The following is a 23,126-nucleotide window of genomic DNA, read 5'->3' on the forward strand; positions in this document are numbered from 1 at the left end:
CTTCCTGCTGTTGGTAGCAGCCACGGCCTGTGTGGGGCCTAATCACATCATTGGATAACCATGTTTCACTCTGCTCAATAGGACAGTTTTTAAGAAGTGACAGTTTGACGGGGATATATAACATCTGAAAATCGTTGCATTATTTAGTGCAATGCTATACAATGCATTCTATTCCCAACCATTAAGGAAACATTAGTCAATTAGTGGGAGTGATGTAGTTTTCTCAATAACACGGCAAACAAACGCCGCGGTAACACTAGCAAAATAGTTATATCATGGTGACCTGTGGATAGTCGTCTAAACCAGACAAACCAGTGACTCGAAGCATGACCAGCGTGTTAATAAACAACTTAAGACCTCGTTTGTTTATCTAAGGATAAGTGGTCGCAAAACTTCCTTGTATCTTCGAGCATTCAGGTTGCCATGAATAATTATGAAATGAAAATAAGTTTCGTTTTGAGATCTCGGCAGGTCGACCCCCACACCATCACGCTATCACCACCAAACGGTCGAACTTACTGAACGTAATTCGGCGCTAAAGGTTCACCTGCTCGTCTGTATACACGAGCCCGGCCGTGAATACTGTACAGGCAAAACCTGCTCTCGTCGGTGAACATCACATGTGGCCAATCACGCATCTGCCAACGTTGAACTCGCCTGGCCCATATCAATCGACCAAGTCGGTTTTGAAGAGTCCGATGCACTCCGAGGCAGGGTCGACGTGCTCGAATACCATGTTCTCTTAGTCGTCGGTACACTGTATGTCGACTGATACGGTGTGCTAATGCCGTCGCTGCCGTTGACGTCGCCTTTACAAAACGACTACTCAGATGAATGGTCCGGATGTGGCGATCATCACCGGGCGTTGTCACACTCCTACGTCTGTCTGATGTGTTGCCCGTTTGTCTTAGTCGTTGCATCAGTCTGCCTACAACTGCTCGGAGGTTCTGGCATTAACAGTGTGGTTAACTCCATGTTGGGTCATTCCGACAGCTCTCTCTCTCTTTCGATTTGCCTCAAATGGGGCATGTTTCTTTAGTTCTTTGTACTACTATGTAGCTCACGTGTCGCGTAGGCTGTTTTATACTGTCAGTATGCACGTGCACTTAACGTTACATCAGAAAAAAGTCGTTTAGGAATTTGTAAGACGTTTATACGACTCGCAAGTTGGTTTCGCTGCTTGTTTCCGGAAAGGATGGGTCTGTACACGTGTGACATGACATAGTATGGTTTTATCAGTTCATTTTTATTTTGGTGAATATTCATGCAATAAATTGCGGTGTATAGTTTCTTTTGAGCACTGTTTTATCGATATATTATCTGTGCCTTGCCTTGGTAACACACACACACACACACACACACACCTATATATAAGGAAAGTGTGTTTTTTATAGTTCACAGGTATACATTTAAACAAACACAGAGCCAATGTCACTCCCAATTCACTACCAGTGATACTGTTGAGTGAAGTTGGCTCTTTTCTAAATCATGTATATGCTCAATCTATATATATAGATATAATCTATGGATCTTATTTTTTTCATTTTTGCATCTATTCAATCTCTCTCTCTCTCTCTCTCTCTCTCTGTCTGTCTGTCTGTCTGTCTGTCTGTCTGTCTGCCACAGGCACAAACATACATATGTTTGTTTGCATGATTATTGTGATTTTAAATATGCACATAATACCATTAAAAACAAGCACATCACGTGCAATACCTGCATCCGCCATGTATTATGACACGAAACAAATATTTTCCTTAACATGAACAAATGATTTGAAATCGGTTTTGGCATCCTAAAACTATCGAATTAAGATAAAGTATATTGAGTAATTCACACATGGCTGATACCAATGCCAGTCATGTAATATAACAGTTTTGTGTGACACGTAACTTGGCCTACAAGGCCCTTCATACTTCAGACAGAATAGCACACTTGTCTGTACCAAAGTTCTCACCGTTGGGAGCATAATTGTGAAGCACAATCACCACGTCGCCACGTCGTAACGTCGCCACTCTCACACAGGGAGGTCTTTAGCTGACAGCTCTTCAGAATAAGCAAGTTCCCTTACTTTCACGGACTATTCTTCACTACAACATAACCTAACTGCTAACCAGAAATAAACATTGTCACCCCATGTCACATGTATACACACAATATTTGACATGATATATTTCTCAATGAACTGAAGGTTCTTCCAATGCTACTAAACCACCAACACAATCTCACTATACCGTACCACTGCTCAAACTAGTCTAACGTAATACTAATTGTAAATGCACCAACAAAGCTCAATGGAAATATCACAATATTTGGACAATAACTTAGAAAAATCCGTCATGATTTGGAGGTTTTGAGGTTTGATATCCCTTCAGATGGTGTGGTTGGATGGTGCGTGTTGGTGCGTTTCAGAGTGATGGTGTTGGATGGTGCGTGTTGGTGCGTTCAGAGTGATGGTGTTGGATGTTGGATGGTGCGTGTTGGTGCGTTTAGAGTGATGGTGTTGGATGGTGCGTGTTGGTGCGTTTAGAGTGATGGTGTTGGATGGTGCGTGTTGGTGCGTTTAGAGTGATGGTGTTGGATGGTGCGTGTTGGTGCGTTTAGAGTGATGGTGTTGGATGGTGCGTGTTGGTGCGTTTAGAGTGATGGTGTTGGATGGTGCGTGTTGGTGCGTTTAGAGTGATGGTGTTGGATGATGTGGCGTGTTGGTGCGTTTGAGAGTGATGGTGTTGGATGGTGCGTGTTTGCGTGTTGGTGCGTTTAGAGTGATGGTGTTGGATGCGTTAGAGAGTGATGGTGTTGGATGGTGCGTGTTGGTGCGTTTAGAGTGATGGTGTTGGATGGTGCGTGTTTGTGTTGGATGGTGCGTTTAGAGTGATGGTGTTGGATGGTGCGTGTTGGTGCGTTTAGAGTGATGGTGTTGGATGGTGCGTGTTGGTGCGTTTAGAGTGATGTTGATGGTGTGTGATGGTGTTGATGGTGCGTTTTAGAGTGATGGTGTTGGATGTGCGTGTTGTGTTTAGAGTGATGGTGTTGGTGCGCGTTTAGAGTGATGGTGTTGGATGGTGCGTGTTGGTGCGTTTAGAGTGATGGTGTTGGATGGTGCGTGTTGGTGCGTTTAGAGTGATGATGTGTTGGATGGTGCGTGTTGGTGCGTTTAGGTGATGGTGATGATGGTGTGTTGGTGGATGATGGTGTTGGATGGTGCGTGTTGGTGCGTTTAGAGTGATGGTGTTGGATGGTGCGTGTTTGGTGCGTGTTTGCGATGTTAGGATGATGTGATGCGTTTGTTGGATAGAGTGATGGTGTTGGATGGTGCGTGTTGGTGCGTTTAGAGTGATGGTGTTGGATGGTGCGTGTTGGTGCGTTTAAAGGGTGATGGTGTTGGATGGTGCGTGTTGGTGCGTTTAGAGTGATGGTGTTGGATGGTGCGTGTTGGTGCGTTTAGAGTGATGGTGTTGGATGGTGCGTGTTGGTGCGTTTAGAGTGATGGTGTTGGATGGTGCGTGTTGGTGCGTTTAGAGTGATGGTGTTGGATGGTGCGTGTTGGTGCGTTTGGTTGTGTTGGTGCGTTTAGAGTGATGGTGTTGGATGGTGCGTGTTGGTGCGTTTAGGGTGATGGGGTTGGATGGTGCGTGTTGGTGCGTTTAGAGTGATGGTGATGGATGGTGCGTGTCTGTGCGTTTAGAGTGATGGTGATGGATGGTGCGTGTTATCATTTATAACAACTCTGTGTGTGAATGCAGTTTACTGCAAGTTGGGCATGCAGACATTATTCAAGAAAAATATGAGGCCATGTGTGTGGTATGTGGACGGTTTCCGCCATTGATATAGTGACTACTTCCGAATTCCACCTTTGAGTTTTCAGTTATATCTGCACCAAACAGGTTCCCCCTTTAAACGAGACCAGTGACTCTCTGTTCTCTCTAATCAATGTCCATATCTTACATCACGATAGTGTTTTATGTAGACATGGAGCGGAAAATATGTTTTGATATTCAGTTTCAGTTTCCCCAAATAGCGGAGATATTTGATGGCATGAGTATACGTTTACATTCCACTAAAGATATAACTGAAATATAACATTTAAACTTCAGTTGGCTGCAAAAACAAACATCTTCAAGACGTTGGGTTTACAAGAGAGTTGTGATGCAATATCATAGCAAATCTCCTCAAATGCATGTTGATATGTCGAATGTTAATCACCTGTGAAGGTCTAAAGTCATTCACGTCGTTTTGATGGTGGTGAGACGCCCACTTTACAATTCAGCCAGATATGAAATGTATTACATATAGTGAATAAGATACTGCAGGCGATATAACACATAACATGTCCTACTGCCGTGCTTGCACCCAACCCACAACACAACACAACCCCACAACCCACACAACACAACACAACACAACATGGACTACGGCTGACAGTGGTGTGCAGCACAGGTCGCTACATACATGTCTGGCTAAACAGGCAGCTGACATAGTCCTGTGTTAATGTCTGTAGCTTTTCCAGTGCTGGTTTAATGAGGATTTACAGATGGACGTGCATGCTGATAGCAAGACTTTTGTTCAGTCCAAAGTCACATGTTCACAGTACTCTTTGTGTTATGTAGAACGGCGACAGATTGTGGAGCATGGAAGTATCCAGAGGTGTACTGAAGCATGTTTTCACTATTGCCTTTATGATGTTTATTTGTTGACGTTATTCCAAAAGCAGGTGTAGTGACTATTGCTTACAATAAATCGGTATGAAACGAATTGTATATCACCATGGATAATTAAACAAGATGTCAGACAACACTGGCATTACGAGGCGGCGTGTCACTGGAACACAAGTTCCCCGTTATTTCTATATAATGCATAATGTACGCTGCACCTAAACGATACTCTTGTGGCCTCCTCATACAGATTCATGGCGACCACGAGTGATCATGTAACAACAGTTATCACTATATGCATTCAACTCACGGTCTTTAGGAGCTTTGTAAATCTATTTCAATACCTCATGCTAAATGCTACTATTGCTAGCAATGAAATTGTAAAGACAGATCTTATATATTCCTGTGAACTGTTGGCATGGGGTATCAAGGAAAATGTTAGACTACACTGTCATTTTGATCATGTATGTCACTGTAACCTCCAGCACGAGTAGGACAGGGTCCCTCTGTATGTCACTGTAACCTCCAGCACGAGTAGGACATGTTCCCTCTGTAGGACATGTTCCCTCTGTATGTCACTGTAACCTCCAGCACGAGTAGGACAGGGTCCCTCTGTATGTCACTGTAACCTCCAGCACGAGTAGGACAGGGTCCCTCTGTATGTCACTGTAACCTCCAGCACGAGTAGGACAGGGTCCCTCTGTATGTCACTGTAACCTCCAGCACGAGTAGGACAGGGTCCCTCTGTATGTCACTGTAACCTCCAGCACGAGTAGGACAGGGTCCCTCTGTATGTCACTGTAACCTCCAGCACGAGTAGGACAGGGTCCCTCTGTATGTCACTGTAACCAGCACGAGTAGGCACACTGAGTAGGACAGGGTCCCTCTGTATGTCACCTGTAGGACAGGGTCCCTCTGTATGTCACTGTAACCTCCAGCACGAGTAGGACAGGGTCCCTCCAGCACGAGTAGGACAGGGTCCCTCTGTGTGTCACTGTAACCTCCAGCACGAGTAGGACAGGGTCCCTCTGTATGTCACTGTAACCTCCAGCACGAGTAGGACAGGGTCCCTCTGTATGTCACTGTAACCTCCAGCACGAGTAGGACAGGGTCCCTCTGTATGTCACTGTAACCTCCAGCACGAGTAGGACAGGGTCCCTCTGTATGTCACTGTAACCTCCAGCACGAGTAGGACAGGGTCCCTCTGTATGTCACTGTAACCTCCAGCATGAGTAGGACAGGGTCCCTCTGTATGTCACTGTAACCTCCAGCACGAGAGGACAGGGTCCCTCTGTATGTCACTGTAACCTCCAGCACGAGTAGGACAGGGTCCCTCTGTATGTCACTGTAAACTCCAGCACTGTAAGTAGGACAGGGTCCCTCTGTGTGTCACTGTAACCTCAGCACGAGTAGGACAGGGTCCCTCTGTATGTCACTGTAAGGACAGGGTCCCTCTGTATGCCACTGTAACCTCCAGCACGAGTAGGACAGGGTCCCTCTGTATGTCACTGTAACCTCCAGCACAGAGTGGGACAGGGTCCCTCTGTATGTCACTGTAACCTCCAGCACGAGTAGGACAGGGTCCCTCTGTATGTCACTGTAACCTCCAGCACGAGTAGGACAGGGTCCCTCTGTGTGTCACTGTAACCTCCAGCACGAGTAGGACAGGGTCCCTCTGTATGTCACTGTAACCTCCAGCACGAGAGTAGGACAGGGTCCCTCTGTATGTCACTGTAACCTCCAGCACGAGTAGGACAGGGTCCCTCTGTGTGTCACTGTAACCTCCAGCACGAGTAGGACAGGGTTCCTCTGTATGGACCTCAGCACGAGTAGGACAGGGTCCCTCTGTGTGTCACTGTAACCTCCAGCACGAGTAGGACAGGGTCCCTCTGTATGTCACTGTAACCTCCAGCACGAGTAGGACAGGGTCCCCTCTGTCACTGTAACCTGTAAGTAGGACAGGGTCTCAGCACTGTAACCTCCAGCACAGGAGTAGGACAGGGTCCCTCCATGTATGTCACTGTAACCTCCATCACGAGTAGGACAGGGTCCCTCTGTATGTCTGTACAGTATGTAAGGACACACGTTACCCCCGGAGTACACTATTCAAACAGATACTCCCTCCAGCCGCCGTCAGTGAAGCCATTCATTGTTGGTATGAAGTTGGTGGTCATTCAAGTTAAAAGGGAGATGTGTTTTATTCGTACATGATCCACCCATGATCCACTGTGGGTTAGACGGCTGACATTGTGTGCTGGCGACTTGGTGCCTGACACTGAGAGTGTGGGTTCGAATCCCGGATGGGACTCAGTCTAATATAAGTACTGTATTTTACTGAGGTAGTGTAAACCCAAATCATATTTTATATGATCCACTCATCTCGGGTTTTGTGCCTGATGGAGTAGTTAGGCTGCAAAGTAGGTTATTTACAGAATAGACTATATGGAAAGATGGGTGTTGATCGTATTTATAAGGCGATTAACTGTTGTACACTGTAACGGGCTGTTTAGTCGACTAAGGTGCAGGAATTTGTAATTAGTTTTATTCCTTCCACGAGCCATAATCGTGTAAATCTGTATCATTCCTGATCGTATGAAAACATTCATGATCTTCAGCATACGTACTTTTGAACGGTAGGAATAACCTATGTATGAGAATTATGCAGGTTCGATTAGAACAGCGTTGTGTTGAAAGCTCTTGTTGACTAACGTTCTTATGTTTAGTAGTAATGTATTTGGGTCAAATTGGTCCATAAACTGAAAATAGGTCATCCAGCGTTTGTATACACAGTGATTATATAACCCCTGTCACAGGCGGTCATGTATTCGGTATACAGACTGGACCACTATGTCATTCCACGTTTGCATATATAGTATAATGATATTACACTGGTCACACACTGTCATGTATACGGTATACAGACTCGACCACCATGTCATCCCACGTTTGTATATATAGTATAATGATATTACACTGGTCACACACTGTCATGTATACGGTATACAGACTCGACCACCATGTCATCCCACGTTTGTATATATAGTATAATGATATTACACTGGTCACACACTGTCATGTATACGGTATACAGACTGGACCACCATGTCATTCCACGTTTGTATATATAGTATAATGATATTACACTGGTCACACACTGTCATGTATACGGTATACAGACTCGACCACCATGTCATCCCAAGTTTGTATATAGTATGATGATGATACACTGGTCACACACTTTCAGTTATTCGGTATACAGACTCGACCACCATGTCATCCCATGTTTATATATATAGTATAATGATATTACACTGGTCACACACTGTCATGTATACGGTATACAGACTCGACCACCATGTCATCACACGTTTGTATATATAGTATGATGATATTACACTGGTCACACACTGTCATGTATACGGTATACAGACTCGACCACCATGTCATCCCACGTTTGTATATATAGTATGATGATATTACACTGGTCACACACTGTCATGTATACGGTATACAGACTCGACCACCATGTCATCACGTTTGTTTATATGTATATATATATGTATATATAGTATGATCATTACACTGTCATGTATACGGTATACAGACTCGACCACCATGTCATCCCACGTTGGTATATAGTATAATGATATTACACTGGTCACACACTGTCATGTATACGGTATACAGACTCGACCACCATGTCATCCCACGTTTGTGTATATAGTATGATGATATTACACTGGTCACACACTGTCATGTATACGGTATACAGACTCGACCACCATGTCATCCCATGTTTGTATATATAGTATAATGATATTACACTGGTCACACACTGTCATGTATACGGTATACAGACTCGACCACCATGTCATCCCACGTTTGTATATATAGTAAAATGATATTACACTGGTCACACACTGTCATGTATACGGTATACAGACTCGACCACCATGTCATCCCACGTTTGTATATATAGTATAATGATATTACACTGGTCACACACTGTCATGTATACGATATACAGACTCGACCACCATGTCATTCCACGTTTGTATACAGTTTATGCGTTTGACACACTGCTGCCATTCACACTGAGAACTCCTCCACTAAGTACAGGTACACGCGACAGACCGCTGAGAATGCCCAGACCTGCAGTGTGTGGGTAACTCAAGTGATCGATGTCCCCTCCTGTCACGCATAAGCGATGAACGATACAAGGGACACTACTCCGTCAGTACGCTGCACAGACTGCTCACAAAACAGGTGCACTCCACACAAGCCACTGTTAGAGCAGGCATACCAACATCACAATAACAGCGGGGCTCACTGGGACATGCACAGTACAAGGGAGACTACTCCGTCAATCACATCTCACTGGGTGATACAAGTACAGCCCCACTGACAACACACAAATATAAAACGTACGTGAGTTAGTATTATATATGGTTTTACGTACTTGTCAGCAATAGCCTCACAAGTGGGACATCAGGAAAGGCTTCACTCATTGTACCGACGTTGGGAGTCATGATAAGACAATCAACACAAGCAAGACAATCAAGAGGTGGATGTGTTAGAAAATCAAGTGTGGGCCGGTGGTACAGTGCCTTGAGCCCTTAAACACTGTAGTACATGGGCAGGTTAATTAATTACTTATTTATAGATACTACATTGTACTCTCGTTACATCCTACCGTCAGCTGGTGGTACTGAGGATGACCCTCCAGCTCCTGAACATGTACAAGTGTTACATCCTACCGTCAGCTGATGGTCCAGAGTATGACCCCCCATCTCCTGGACATCTACAAGTGTTACATCCTACCGTCAGCTGATGGCCCAGAGTATGACCCTCCAGCTCCTGGGCATCTATAAGTGTTACTATGTATTAATCTATATGTACATGTATACAAAACTCTTGGTAAGTCTCGTTGTTTGCACTGTGGATGTACTCTAAAGAACCGTGTGGTTTTGGCACATTAACTGGTGTTGACAGTACCCTTAAGGTGAGGTTTGATTGTTCCCAGGGAACAGGTGAGATCACATGTCACATACTCCCGGTCTCAGCAGAATACGCTCTTGGACACTCCACCTTACAGTTATTCACAGAAATGTGTTTTGATTAAATCATGCATGAAATTAGTTCCGAGTGTGACGTCAGACCTTTAGTTCATGCATGATGTAATCACCAAAGAAAACCAAAAAGATCCACAGGAAAGCAGAAAATAACCTGTCTTGGCTCATGTTATATTTTAGGTATGTTGAAAAGATATGTGTTTTTCTTAAGGATGAATTACAAAATACATTTCTTCATTGGATTAGAGCAAGTGTTTATCAGAGTGAAAGTAAACAAATATTTTTTATTTGCTTCTTTACCCTTCTCTTAAAAATTGTACGTCCCCAGTCATTCAGGCCTTAATGAGAGCCAGTCACATATGTGTAATGTAAAGTGAATGTGTAAAGTTTGTCATGATCCAAATATCCACATAATAATGTATACAAAACGCTATGTAAATCGCCCCACAGATCGCAGTTCTTCTTACAAGACAACGTGATATTTTAGACATGTAGGTGAGCTATTATTTTACAGAATAACGCATTGCTCTTGATTTCTAAAATGAAATGTAAACGTTTTACAGTGTCGTGATCTCATAGTTGACCCATTACATGTTTTGTTATCAGAGTATCTGTGATGATCTAATCCCTTGTTCATGATACCTGACTGCATAGCTCTCTGTGAGCGATAAACTGAAATGAAGATTAAAGATAAAATGTGTTATGTAAGCTACAGCCGTAGAACAACACCTTGCAAGTTCATATTAAAACATTTGATAAAACACGCAATCAGTTTGAACAATGAATATAAATAATGTGTGTGTCTTAAACCCACATGCATCATTAACTGAAATAGCAAGCAGACTCGACACAATATATCTGTAGTGAGATGGAGCAGCACAGTCGTAGGTCAGACATCACAACAACATGCAAGCTGAAACGTGGAATCAATCAGAAAAACAACATATTTAAACGTTTTAAAAGCCTCGCGTGTTCTTCAAATAGTCAATGGTAATGAAAAACGTGAAAGGGCCCGATGGGATGGACAAGTGATTTTGCAGAGGCTTGTGAAGACAGTACAATAAAAGTTGGACCAGGAACTCAGTCAATTTAAGACTGAATTTTGCAACTCAAAAAAATGAATTTGTTTTAGTAAACACATACCAAACAACTGAATGGAATTTGTAAACATGTAAAACATTACAATGTCAAGTCCAGGTTTGTATTTGTTCTGACACACACATACATTAAGCCCATACCTCACAGCGTAAGTACAAATATAGCAACATAATGAAACAAGGTTACAAAATAAACGCTGTAGCAGGGAGTGGACTGGAGGTGTCTGTTTAGATCAAATTGGTTCCAGGATGAAATGTATTTAAGGATTGACTTGTAATGTTTTCGGTTCATGGAGGTATGAACTGAAAAAAAATGAAACTCTATGAATTGCCTCCATGCATGTGAAGTAGAAAAGGTTGTACATGTATGTAAGACTGTAATATTGGAATTCCCCGGCTGTCCCTTGAGTTGAAAGTAGGTAGTGGATGAAGCTTAATTTGTTATGGACAATGCGAATAGAGATCACGTGACCAGTTCAGCTAATCAAAATGCTGGAATTACAGGGTACAAGATCGGTTTATGATTCAGTGAAGTAATGCAAAACATTATTAGTCAATATGAAAACAGTGTAATTTAGCGGGAGTGGCCTTATTTAGGGTTGGGGTGGAGTATTGAGTGAGTGAGTAAAATGCACCGTCCCATCGGCAATATTTCAGAAATATCGTCACGAGACAAAATTAATGTTATTTATATCAAGCATACTGACATTTATGACGTCCTGTCGTCGAAGGACTGCTTGATAGCAAGATTATCACAATCATCACAATCAATTATCAATATCAATTACGATCACAATATAATAGGGCTACGAAATAGCATGGATTCACAAGTACGTGGATTTAAGTATTCATTGCAAGGTAAACATTATATACTTTCTTTGTGTTCATGGAATGTTAATAGTTCCAGCTTTAACTGTTTTATATTGGCTGAAGGATTGTTATGGTATAAGGGAGACAACTATCACAAAACTATTCGATCAGCTTTCATGCTATACGGGGAAGAAAGGAAAATGCCCTCCATTGCATTAACTAACTGCTAACATGACCCTGCTGTTCACATCCAGTATCGGTGTAAAACAACAGGTCTGTCTGCAGACAATTGGACAGCTAACTTGACATTACATATTGGTGTGATAGACACATGTACATGTGTTTAATGATTATACTTCCTCTACTATCTACATCATCAGCAACGGAACATCTAGCAACGGACAAGCATTGTGTGATTGAGGATCCGTGTTGTCCACACATTTACTATTAAAGCAAGGTATATGAGCAACAGGTAACATCTTGCAGCAGATCATCTGTCATGCCTCCATGTGTTGAGACACTGCAGATATTAAAGTGCACACCACCGACTGTCTTGTTGGATGGGATAGGAGGAGATGCATGTTTGGACATGCAAGCTGACTGACCTTTCAGTGATTACAGGTCATATTGTCTAGCAATGCTGTCGTCCATTTACGTCCACGAATGCCTCCTTGCATAAAGGATATTCCCAAAAGCTGTATCCACATTATGCCTTTCCGCTATGTTTAAATACCAATATTTCAATTTTCTGATCGGCATTCTAGAAGTATACTTCAGCTTGATAACGGTACAAGAAATCGAAACGACGTTCCATGCAATAAACACAGAAATGCAGTCGTACTCTCTGAATAGATCAGTTCTGTGACACCCTCAGTATTTCAGTTCATTCAGAAAAATAGCTGCTGAACAAAGGTGTCCATTCTTGCTCTGAAGTCCATACTGGAAATACAGGTTGGGGGTAAATTAACCGGTCAAGTCTATTCATTGATATTCATTATGTTTTACTGAAAAACGGATATGCCCAACATATATGGCGTGGATGGTGTACTATTCTTCTTGCATTTCATAGGAAGTTTTGGTTTATCTTAATTTGACGTCCATCCTATTCACGATGAGGAGGAATACAAGGCTCACAATATTTCAGATAAGTACTGGAACTATTTTATCATACGGACATTTTCATCTGGAGAATTTGCCAGTCCTTTTTTTCTTTCAGTTACTGCATAAGTCCACAACGTTGTACCAGGAGGTTGCACACGTCACCACCCTCTGTCGCCAGCATGGTCGGTGTTTCACGATGCTTGTTCCTGGCGTTGATGTCCACATTCGTCACCCCGAGGGCATCCTTCATTATATCAACATTTCCTCCCTCAGAAGCATGATGAAGGATGGTGTTACCATCATCATCCTCTAGTGTTGTATCAGCTTCTTTCACGAGCAAGTCAAATATTTCTTTATCCTCCATCCTTGCTGCCATCATCAGAGGCGTCCTTCTGCACTGACCGCGACTGTTTATGTCCACCTTGCCCAGCTTGAGGACACGGCTCACAATATTCGCATGTCCCCCAAGACAGGCCGAATGGAGGATGTTGTTACCAGCATTATCAACTACAGTGAGATCGGCTCCTTTAGTCACAAGTAGGTCGAAGATCTTTCCATGTCCTTTGCATGCTGCCACCTCCAATGGAGTCCTCCCGGACTGTCCTCTACCATCGATGTCTACAGTATCATGTAAGAGGATATAGCGCACAATATCCACATTGCCACCCCAACAGGCGAGTCGAAGGATGTTGTTCCCATCTATGTCTGCTTCTATAGCAAGACCCCCTTTACTTACAAGTAACTGAAACATGTCTATATTCCCCTGACAAGCTGCACACATGAGTGGGGTCCGCATATCCCACCCTCTACTTTTGATGTCAACCATGTTCTTTGAGACGACATGTTTCACCATTGTCACATGCTTTCCATAACAGGCCCAGTGAAGGATGTTGTTATCATCATTGTCCACAATTTTCAAATCAGCACCTTTCTTCACAAGTAAGTCAACCAGTTCTCTGTGTCCCCTTCTTGCTGCCCACATCACCGGTGTCATTCCTCTTTTCCCCTGCTTGTTGATGTCCACCAGACTCTGGTCCAGAATGTCTCTGACTCGCTGTAGGTTCCCTTCCTTGCAGGCGACATGGAGGTCAGTGTCCGCTGTAACACCAAGGTCATACTGATGATCATATGTATCTTACAAACCAGCAACACTTAAAACGAACCAGTCCAAATGAGTACATGAGAAGTTTTCAGTATGGTGGAAGTAAACATATGTCTCGAGGACGTTGTGGGTTGTTGGCCTCTGTAACACAAAGGTCATACTACTGGTCACATGACACATCTTACAAATTTGCAACGAGTCTTTCATCAGGTACATAATGCGAGTTGATACATACAATTTTAGAAGTGGAAAGGAAGAAGTAAGTAGAAATTGTTACACAATGTCAATAACATTAGCACCAAGTTCCCAGGGGATATATCATACCTGGCTAGCTATTCTCGAAATGTTCGTAGCCCTACGAACTTCTTAAGCCCATTCTTAACACATTGGCTACGGTCAAAGATAAGAATTCTTAAGGCTACGAACGTTTCGAGAATAACGGCCCCAAATACTACAGGATTGAACGTAAAGGGCGAAAAATATACGAGCCTTAATTTATATACGAACGGATCACTAAATTTCAGTAATGACACCAGTGATCACGAGTATTAACATAATCTTGCCCTTCCGGTAGCATCCGAAATGCACATTGTCATTAAGAAGGAACGTAATTTAATCTTCAATGGTGCCCCTGTCATAGGATGGCGGCAGGGAAATAAACCATACAAACACGTTTCTCAGACTTGACATCGATGGAACACATTTGGATGCGCTGTAAAATCAACCCCAGACCTTCCAAGAAATTGAGCAAGATATTCCTGCCATGTGAAAATGGATGACAAACATGAAAACCAGGGTACTTATCTGAATACCCATCCGTTCCAAACTTACAACTCAACTGTACTACATTATGGAACCATCTGAAATGAAATGAACTTGTTATTCCGTCCAAAATCTGTTCTATCACCTGAACATATTTTCGTTAGTGATTTGTTCTTACCGCCATCAGCGAGGAGCTTTAGATCTAGACCGGACACATCATCGCAGCCTGAAAATAGGAAAATATGTCTAAGGAACCTGAACCTATACTTCAAGACGATATTTTAAACAATATTTGGCAATGATATGGAGTCTTGATTTACAGATGTACAGTGGATACTATGTTTCAGCTTCCCTTTATTCCATTGTTTCAGTCGTGTAGTCTTTAAAGATTTAGTTTCTCTGTTTTGACTGTATATAATTATAATCAGATCGGTTTCCGCCCTCATCGTAACTACTTAATTTGGGAGAAAAGTCTGAAGAGACGTAGATCCTGTGAGATTCAGTAGATGGCAGTGGTGAGTGAAGTTACGCCTAATGTTCATCAGTAATTGGTTACGAAGGGAACTCACGGTACACTGCCTCTGTGTGATGCGATCCTAGCACGACCTGCTCTTCAATGTTGTGAGAATTTATACAAATTGAAAACATTATTCTTGTGTAAAATGAGCCAGGTGTAGATTGGAAGTTACAATTGTCACAACGTTGTTCATTAGGTTGAATTGACAGTTGACACACTCTAACACAACGGACACAATATAATTCTCTAACTGACAAATTTTTCTTGAAACAACTTATCCTAGATACAGAGTGTGACTGACCTAATGATCGGACGTAACATACAACTCCATCCTGTGAAATCAACACAACCAGTAAAATTTACGCCTGGGTAAAATCAGTTCGTTCGAAAAAACATAAGCCCCACTTTTATCATACTTGATATTACAGCATCACATACTGACACACAAACAAAATCCACATTGATTTATCGGAAAATCATTCCCGTGGCTAATACACAGAACTTTCATGACTAAGGCATCTTCTGTTATATCAGTTATCCTGCCTTTTAATAAAAGGGGGCATATAGCTGATGTGTTGGTGAGTATTAACATGGACTGATCATGATCATGAATCTAAATACTCGTTATATCGTCGGATTATGTATTTTCGGACATCATACGTTTTCGGACGGCCGTAATAACGCTATAACGAGGTGCATGCGTCACACGGGCACATTGCGTTCAAGATAAAGTTGTACTGCATGAGTTAGTGCCATGTTTTACAGGTGAATCTGGATGTGTGTATGCGTTAGCTGTGGGATCTGGATAGTTGTTTGTTGCTTTAGATAAAATGTCTTTTCGTGTGTAAATATGTACTTTGTATCATATTTTAACATATTTGAAAATATCTCATTCATATATTTCCTTCACTGTATTGAGCGTGCAAAGTGTATCTACAAAAGTCAAATCATGGCCAGCACAACACCAAGTCTAAGCACTCACAAGATAATCGAAACTGAGTGTGGAAAACGTCCTCCTGGCTATCATATTGAACTCCTAGTTTTGATGTGGTAAAACGTTTGAATCCATGATCCATTGTAACATTTGCGATGATATAATCTGATATAGCCCTTCAGGACAAGTGAGGTGTTAAAGCGCTCAACAGTAAGAAGATGATCAGCTTTGATTTATAGGTACTACACGGGAACAACATACATTCTCAATGTACTTTTATACATGGCGGTGTCATTTGATTCCTGAAAAACGGTCAAAAGAGTAACCTTACTTATGAGTGAAGGGGTCACATATGTGATGTCATAAATCTGTTTATTTATATCTTACCCATTCGCCTTCCTTTTATCATACACACATGCCTGCAACAGAACAGCAATCAGTAATTAACATAAAACCAAATGTCATGTTTGTTTGCTCATCGCATTAATCAATTTTGAATTAGTAATCGCAATTGGAATATAATCCAGTGATTGACATCATGAGCATCGATCTACACAACTGGGTTACGTCGACATCAAGTAAGTCACCGACCCTGACCACACGACCCATTTAGTCGCCGGTTAGGACCCGCATGGGTTCTAACCTGAACCTAAGAGAATCAATATTCATCTTAAACCAAAGCTTGATATCATTTCTCGTATTTATGACTCGATCGCAAATTACAGCTCATCGTGGGAAGTTCATAATTGAGGGTAATCTCTTATACATGTATTGTGCAGGTACCGACAGATTATAGTTGTAAGAATCAACCCGATCCCTGTGGAATCCTGCTATTCAGGATAGGTAAAGATAATCTTGGGTTCTGCCCATCACCAAGTTAACAAAACACACACAATGTACACACACGTAAAACTGGAGTTAAAGAAACGAAGCAGCTGTGATACCAGTCAGAGCAGGTGGGTGTGCACTCAAGTGTAACGGCTGGTTCATTTGCAGATGCCTTCACGGTTAATTGTATGTATATATATAGAGAGATGTTGGGTTTTGTAAATATATGCTCATTTTTTGTGTATAACATTTTGCAATCAACAGACATCATAACATGTCATGTGCAAGCATCACACCTGCCTGTCTGTGTAATTACATAATGTGACAGAGACCGAACTCGGGCCATAAATCAATGCATTTTGTTTATGGTGTATAGCCTGATTGGTGTTAAGTTCAAATTGCATGTGGTCAGTGATAGCAGCTGTGTATTGAATATTGTCATTAGCAGACAGGCAGGCAGACACACAGGTGTCAATAAAACAAGACATTGAGTTTTGTCTGTGACAACGACATATCTATATGACAGTTAGAAATTCTGTCAACGCTAAATAATGACATTGCTTTTAAGTATCGAACTCGCCAGAAAGTGTCTCGGATGTGACTTATCATTCAAAGGCAACTTCTTGTATATGACCTGTTTCAGTGAAATGTATTCATACCTTCTTCGACATATGTAAACAACTAGAATGATGATGATGATGATGACGAGTATGACGACGACACCGATGAACACGGGAACAGGCATCATAGACACAGGTCTTGAGGCATTCTGTTCTGCCGTCTGTGTTTCACTTTTCTTAGGACCACTTCCTGAAAACAAAAATATTAATTCTAATAAAGCAAGTGAGTGAGTATGGTTTTACGCCACTTCTAGCAATATTCCAGCAATATCATTGCAAGGTCACCAGAAATGGGTTTCACACACTGTACTCATGTGGGGAATCGAAACCGGGTCTTCGGCGTGACAAGCGGAAGCTTTAACCACTAGACTACCACGCTTTACTCCCATTAGTTAGACATCCCATTAATTAGGAATCGAATTGTTAGACACTGGACTAGGGATTAATTAGGACAACACCCATATATTCACCGGAATGTCCCAGTTGGAAAACTGTCATTGGGTATAAATATCTTGGAGTTATTTTTGATAGAAAATGTTCTTTCAAACTAACTATATCAATTTGGGGGATATGTTAATTCAAAATAAATTGAAAATTACATATATGTTTTATGAGATAATTATTGCCTGTAAAAAAGTACCCCATTGTACGTATATATGCTTCATGGTGAATTAGGTAGAGCCCAAGTTTCTGTTGACCTTAAAAGTCTTATATTAACTTTTTGGTCTAATTCAACCGAGGTTTTTCAATCTTTTGTTCTATTGTATATCATCTTCATAGTGAAGCTATTCACAGCTTTACCTGGATGTCAGGTACAGGGAATATTTTCAATAACATTGGGTTAAGTAATGTATGGCTTTAACAGTCTCCTATTTCATCTTCCTGGATAAAAAATAAATGTCATCCAATTCAAATCTGGAGCTCAGAGGTGGAAAATTCAAAAAAATGTCAAACATATTCTCTAAATATGTTAAAATACAAAGCACTCTTTACATGTAAAGAGGTATCTGTTACGAAAAAGGTCAGTAAATTCTGTAAATATATCTTACACACTGTAAAATCTTCCGGTTAACTACTATTATACTACTAACATAATGGTATCATTTATTGTCATATCGACCTCATATGCCGATCTGCCGATGATATCGGCCTGAGTGTAATAAAGTTCTGTTCTGTTCTTTATTTTATGAGCAATTCCAATTTCATTAAGAGGTAACAGGCAGGAGATTAGCTGTGTACTCAACCATTTGGTTTGTTGTTCTAACCTGTCTGACTATTGGATGTCTGACAAATGGGAGGATACCGGCTACCACAGCGCCTTAATAAAGCAAGACTATTCGTCATGAACACACCTTTGAGCGCTGGTTTGTCTGAAAATTGATACATGTGTCTCAACGATGCGTAAGTATTGAACCTTGTGACCTTGACCACACTTTAGCTCATTGTAATCATTCTAGAGATCGTTTTTAAAAATTATATTTTGGGGTTGTGGAATATATGTTCTTACGATATCAAGCGATGTGCTATTGTTATACCGAGTTGGTATGCTCTGTTGAGAGCACAGAATGGGAGCGCGCTAGTTCTGTACAACTGCGCTGTTGTTCTGGAGGGAGGTGTTTATGGGCGCTAAATAGAAGCTTTGGTCTGTTTACTGTGTTATGTGTCGAAACAATATCTTAATCTGTAATCAGTAAGTAAAATATGATCTGTGACACTAACAAAAAACAAACAAATATGATAGAATTAAGCATATGCATTCTGAAATTAAGGCAGTTTACAAACCAATATAACTGCTGCATTCACGTTTCGTCACCTGGACAGTAAGCATGGCTGTCATAAATAAGACACCTAGCTTTTCCCTCAGATGGAAAATGATCTATCAGTGTTGTCACAACCCCTAGTGTACAGTACAAAACCATGTGCACTTAAAAAGAACCCACGAATCCGTTGGTATATAACCAGATGGTGGTCACATGAGTACGTGCAAACAACTAGTTGCGGGTACAGCAACGTGCAGTAAACTTGGACAAAGTACTGTGACTATGTCCCAGACCAGAATAGGTGACTCATAAGGATGGGAAAGTCAGATTAACTCAGTGCGCCTAGTGGCAGAGAGAGTTGTATGATCCCCAGGGAGCTGAGATTGATAATAAGATGTGCCGTTGAGATTGACATCTAATGATCGGGGGAAAAATACCAGCGCCTTCAGCATGCACTAATGCATGCATATATGTGCGCTCTATAAATATCCAATAATAATCATAACAATAATCTAACTTAACATCCATGTAAGCCCAAAAATCAGAATGTTTAGCTTAGATTTCATTTCTCACAAGCACCACAATCTTACGCAATAGCGATTGTGTAAGTGTATTGTGATACTTTCGAATCATATACATGACAAACCTGGGTCTGTTTACGACAGCCTGGTGTCAGAACAAGGCAGTAAGTACCACTGTCGTATCAATAACATATGGCCCTTTGTACCTGGTGCCTATACCTTTAGCCTTCACCTTTATCAGTAACGTTCACGCTGGTGTATGAACAGTATATTGTCCCTTAAATGATGATACATCAAGTGTTGTATCCTGAAATATTTGTTCCATGATATATCAGGGATGACAATGATTGATTCTATTGCAATAATGAATCCCCAGATGGTCATTCGAAGCGAGGTGTTTTAATCAGTTGATGTTTATTTCAGATCACGTTTTGTCGTTTTGATGACGTTTTGCAATAGGTAATTTAAGTTTTTCACCAATTGTCTGAATATCACTCTGTTAATTTTGTAGTGTATTATTATTGTATACGCACTCAAATCTCATTCTGTAGTATGGCTGATTAGGCTATATTTTGACGATTCAGTATGGCAGGTAGCTAGATTATGCGGTAAGCGAAATGTAAACTTTTTTGAATTTCGTCAGGTCGTTTTAAATGAGAGTTTTGGCAACACAAATATTTAGCAGGTATACAACAAAGAAACAGAATGTTCAAGAATTGTAAGTTAAACAGTCATGGATGAATTATGTCAATCATCACCTACATACCATTACATAATGTACACATGTGATTTACAAATAGAATGGATATCACTGAAATATTGTTTTCGTTGTCATGCATCATGGAAAACCCTTATGCATGTATGGGTGAATGGTAGAAATCTATAATTGCAAATTTCTACAACGACTGCATTCTGATCATGATAAAGTAAGGATATATAAAAATCACTTTTTAAAAACTTGAATGGAAGAAAATGATAGTGTTTTTCAGACACAGAGGAATGTATACCAGTTTGCCTTCACAATGATCAGATTATCATAACAGACATAAAAAGTTCATATTTCGTTTTTAGACCTAGTCCTTTTATGTTTCTTGGCTGTAAACTAACTTTCCCCAAAAAATAATAATGTCAAATCTTTTTCCTCTTCACATCAATAGATATCTGCATCTGTAATTTAATCTGATATTTTTGTATGTATTGCGTACGTGAATATTACATTACACATGCAGGACTTTTTAGCTCTAAATATACATAAGTATAACCTGCCCTATAACCTTATGTACAAATATTGATAAAAGCAAAAAAAAAGAAGAAAGAAGATATATAGATGGAACGCTTTTGGTGTTAAATTCGTATTTATGTCATCATAACAATATCGGATTTTAAACAGAATTTCTTTGGCAAATGAATTCCTAACAAACTGACATAATAAGCTACTTATTATAAAGAGCTTTAAACTGTATCAAAAGTTTATAAGAAATTGATCAATAAATTAACATATATACTGAGTCAAAAAAGAAACTTCACAAAATGTAAAATGAAAAATAATGAATAATTTTTCCCTGATGATACATCTATGTATCCGAAATGGGATCCCTATCTTTCGACTCTAGAAAAACGTTAGCAAAACCCACTCAAACCCATCCATTCGTCGTGCAAATGACGTTAGTGCCAAATCAAGTTTTGCACGTGCAGTCGATCACATGATCTTCGCATCGAAGTTTTCTTCATATGCACGTATTTACATTGGCCTCAAGAATTGAAAAAACACTTTTAAACCACAGTTCTAACGGTACTTTAAATGCCACGATTGTCAAATGTGCAACGTGAACGTGCCGTTGGCATGTTGCAAGCGGGAAGATCAGTTATTGACGTCGCAAGAGCAATGGGATGCAGCCGTCGTACTGTGTATGACTTGCGAGGTCGTCTACAACAAACTGGCACAACTTCTGATCGCCCAAGGTCGGGTCGTCCACGTGTGACGTCACGGAAAATTGTTCCTTTATGGTGGCTCATGGCCCAGGTCTACAGTTCCAGCATGATAATGCTCGGCCGCATACCGCGATGTTGATACGAAATTTCCTTCAAAACGCTGGAATCAACGTCATGGATTGGCCATCGAGGTCCCCTGACCTTAATCCAATAGAGCACGTTTGGGATGCACTTAGGAGAAGGCTTCGTGGTCTTAGGAACCAACCTCAGAATTTGCAGGAACTTGGCGCTGCCTTGCAAGAGCAATGGCGCAGAATCCCAACCACGTGTTCACAAGCATCAGGCAGTCGATGAGGAGACGGTGTTTGGCAGTGGTGAATGCGCGGGGCGGCCATACACGATACTGATCTGAGAAATTTCGCATTTTATTCTTGTGACTTGACATTCTGTATACCCATGTTTTTGAACGGCGGTGTAGCCTAGTGGAACTGATTATGGCACTGTCAGTGTATCGAGTACATCACACAGATCTCAGCAATGGAATAATAACAATTTAACCATCTTACCATCTCTTGTTCTTTTATAGTGCCCTGAAGAAAGATTGTGAAGTTTCTTTTTTGACTCAGTATATATTAAATGACACACAGCACTGACTAACTAACACATTTATAAGGGGTAGAATATTACGGGTAAATATTTCAAATCAAACTATGATGACTGGTATCTTTACTGCAACCGACCAACTGCATGGCTGATAGATGCGTGGTACAAAGTACACTTGAAAAAACAGTTTCAGAATTTAGAACTAAAATGGAACAGATGTGTGAGGAACTGGTGATCAAAACATAAAATTTTTAAACTTATCCTATCCCACGTAGTGTACTCTCTCTCTCTCTAATGTCCGACTGCTGAGTGGAAACGAACTGTGCTTAAAATTTCTCCTTTATCTGCCTCTCAGCAGACATCAGTCACCTCAGGCCTCTCCAGACCAGGGCCCCACTGTTCCCACATCAGGCCTCTCCAGCAGCGGAGTGTATCATGCTTGCAGGGCGTGTGGAACCACCTCTGTAACGTCACTCTTAGCAATATTCCAAATATCTGGACGCGTTTTGTAAACAAGCGAAACCTCACTAAACTGTTTAACTTTGTTTACCCATGTGGGTCATAGTATTAGTCGTTATGAATTGGGAAATATGTACTTCGAGTACAACTACCTGTACTAAATTCCTCACATACCCACTGGGATTCAGCTCCTGACTGCTGATTTAGTCGACTGTGTCTGCAGGTTACCCTGTCACCAACCAATGTGTCTTGTATCCTGTTCATATGACTAGAAATAGGTATGCTTTTGACATATAGTAACAATTACTGTCATGTACCGTCATGTGTCAGGTATCGCTTGACGGGAAATAATT

At 41.2% G+C, this 23,126-nt stretch overlaps 1 protein-coding gene and 2 long non-coding RNA genes across 4 annotated transcripts in view; all 3 read right to left on the minus strand.

Moving 5' to 3' along the window:
• Positions 1 to 4,503: 4,503 nt before the first annotated feature.
• On the minus strand, positions 4,504 to 6,872 carry LOC124273658. The gene is made up of 2 exons (XR_006897709.1): positions 6,683 to 6,872; positions 4,504 to 5,134 (listed from the first exon to the last, which is right to left on the minus strand). It is a non-coding gene; the product is annotated as an uncharacterized LOC124273658 (long non-coding RNA).
• On the minus strand, positions 5,850 to 6,348 carry LOC124273657. The gene is made up of 3 exons (XR_006897708.1): positions 6,304 to 6,348; positions 6,127 to 6,170; positions 5,850 to 5,920 (listed from the first exon to the last, which is right to left on the minus strand). It is a non-coding gene; the product is annotated as an uncharacterized LOC124273657 (long non-coding RNA).
• A 3,546-nt stretch (positions 6,873 to 10,418) lies between the features above and the next one.
• Positions 10,419 to 23,126, minus strand: part of LOC124273653 (serine/threonine-protein phosphatase 6 regulatory ankyrin repeat subunit B-like) — a 28,385-nt gene continuing 15,677 nt past the window's right edge. The window contains exons 4-7 of one of the 2 annotated variants that reach the window (XM_046708926.1): positions 17,538 to 17,688; positions 16,438 to 16,469; positions 14,745 to 14,825; positions 10,419 to 13,833 (exon numbers count right to left, since the gene is read on the minus strand). In XM_046708926.1, the coding sequence (XP_046564882.1) occupies positions 12,851 to 13,833; positions 14,745 to 14,825; positions 16,438 to 16,469; positions 17,538 to 17,688 (1,247 nt within the window). In that variant the 3' untranslated portion in view covers positions 10,419 to 12,850. The remainder of the gene's footprint in view (positions 13,834 to 14,744; positions 14,826 to 16,437; positions 16,470 to 17,537; positions 17,689 to 23,126) is intronic. The other variant, XM_046708927.1, reaches the window with a different exon arrangement.

This window comes from Haliotis rubra, unplaced genomic scaffold (genome assembly GCF_003918875.1).
Source record: "Haliotis rubra isolate DU_JTF1 unplaced genomic scaffold, ASM391887v1 Scf1827, whole genome shotgun sequence".
NCBI lineage: Eukaryota > Metazoa > Mollusca > Gastropoda > Lepetellida > Haliotidae > Haliotis > Haliotis rubra.